Source organism: Nestor notabilis, unplaced genomic scaffold (assembly GCF_000696875.1).
Source record: "Nestor notabilis isolate BGI_N333 unplaced genomic scaffold, ASM69687v1 scaffold26789, whole genome shotgun sequence".
NCBI classification, from domain to species: Eukaryota; Metazoa; Chordata; class Aves; order Psittaciformes; family Psittacidae; genus Nestor; species Nestor notabilis.
This window is the reverse complement of record NW_009942796.1, coordinates 342-1395: the sequence shown is the minus strand read 5'-3', so window position 1 is coordinate 1395 and position 1054 is coordinate 342. Positions and strand designations below refer to the sequence as shown.

The 1054-nt window shown below is 54.8% G+C and overlaps 1 protein-coding gene across 1 annotated transcript in view; it reads left to right on the top strand.

Annotated features, from left to right (window-relative positions):
• Window positions 1–372: 372 nt before the first annotated feature.
• Window positions 373–1054, top strand: part of LOC104411205 (probable low affinity copper uptake protein 2) — a gene marked incomplete at its 3' end in the record, with an annotated part of 1019 nt that continues 337 nt past the window's right edge. Inside the window, exon 1 of the mRNA XM_010021576.1 lies at window positions 373–439. Coding sequence (XP_010019878.1) covers window positions 373–439 — 67 coding nt within the window. The remainder of the gene's footprint in view (window positions 440–1054) is intronic.

Genomic DNA, 1054 nt, shown 5'->3' with positions numbered 1-1054 from the left:
CGAGATTTTCCCTGGGCGGCTGCGGAGGCGCTTGCCCAGGGTGCCCAGAGAAGCTGTGGCTGCCCCATCCCTGGCAGTGCTCACTGGCTTTTTCTCCCCAGTCCAGACACACACACAGGACCTGCTGCTAGAAGTCAAGGGCAGAGTTAAGCCTGCTCAGCGTGACAGTGATTTTTCAGTTCAAGTTCCTCTTCCCGTTCCAGAAACTGTGGAAAAACATATTGCAGCATTTAGTAAATCCCGGGCTGGGCAGCAGCAGCGGGCTCAGCCCTGGGGGGATGGGCTGAGGATGTTGCATGGACCCGCTGAAGGTGCAGGTGCCCCAACCCCTGTGCCCATCACCCCAAGCCTGTTCCTTGGCCTCTCTTCCAGATGTCCTTCTACTTCTCGGACAAAGCAGTGCTGCTTTTTGACTTCTGGAGCGTCCACACCCCCACAGGTAGGCTGCCAGCCCCGAGACACCGTCCGTCTGTCCACCCACCCATCCATCCATCCATCTGCCACTGCCTGTGCTCTCCACCTGGGAGGAAGGATGTGGAGCACAGAACTGAAGAGCAGCTCTGAACTTCTGTAAGGAGCAGTGAAGAGCAGCACCCCCCAGCAGTAACCCTGGGGCACTTACTGTGTGGAGGGCTCAGGGCAGAGCTCAGGGCACTGCTGCCCCTCTCCTACCCTGGTGCTGCCTTAGGCAGGCTCCATCCTTTTCTGCCCCAAAGCAGCAGACAGGGGGGTGTTGGAAGCATCCCCCCCCTGCCCCAGCCCTACCAGCCCCCGCAGGTTGGATCAGCTTCCCAGTTTTGGTTGGTTGTGGTTTTTTTTATTATCCCAGAATACATTTTAACCCCCATTTTTTTAGTAGAGTCAATGCAAAGATGCTTGTTCTTTTCAGAGCAATCACCCTCCAAAAAAATACTTCCTAAGAATTTAGGGTGAGGAATTGGGCTAAATACACCATTTTCCAGTGCTTCACCAACCTGCTGCCCAATTCCAATCCTGGGAGCCCATTCCCTCCACTTTATCCCATGGATGTCACAGAATACTTTGTGTTGGAAAG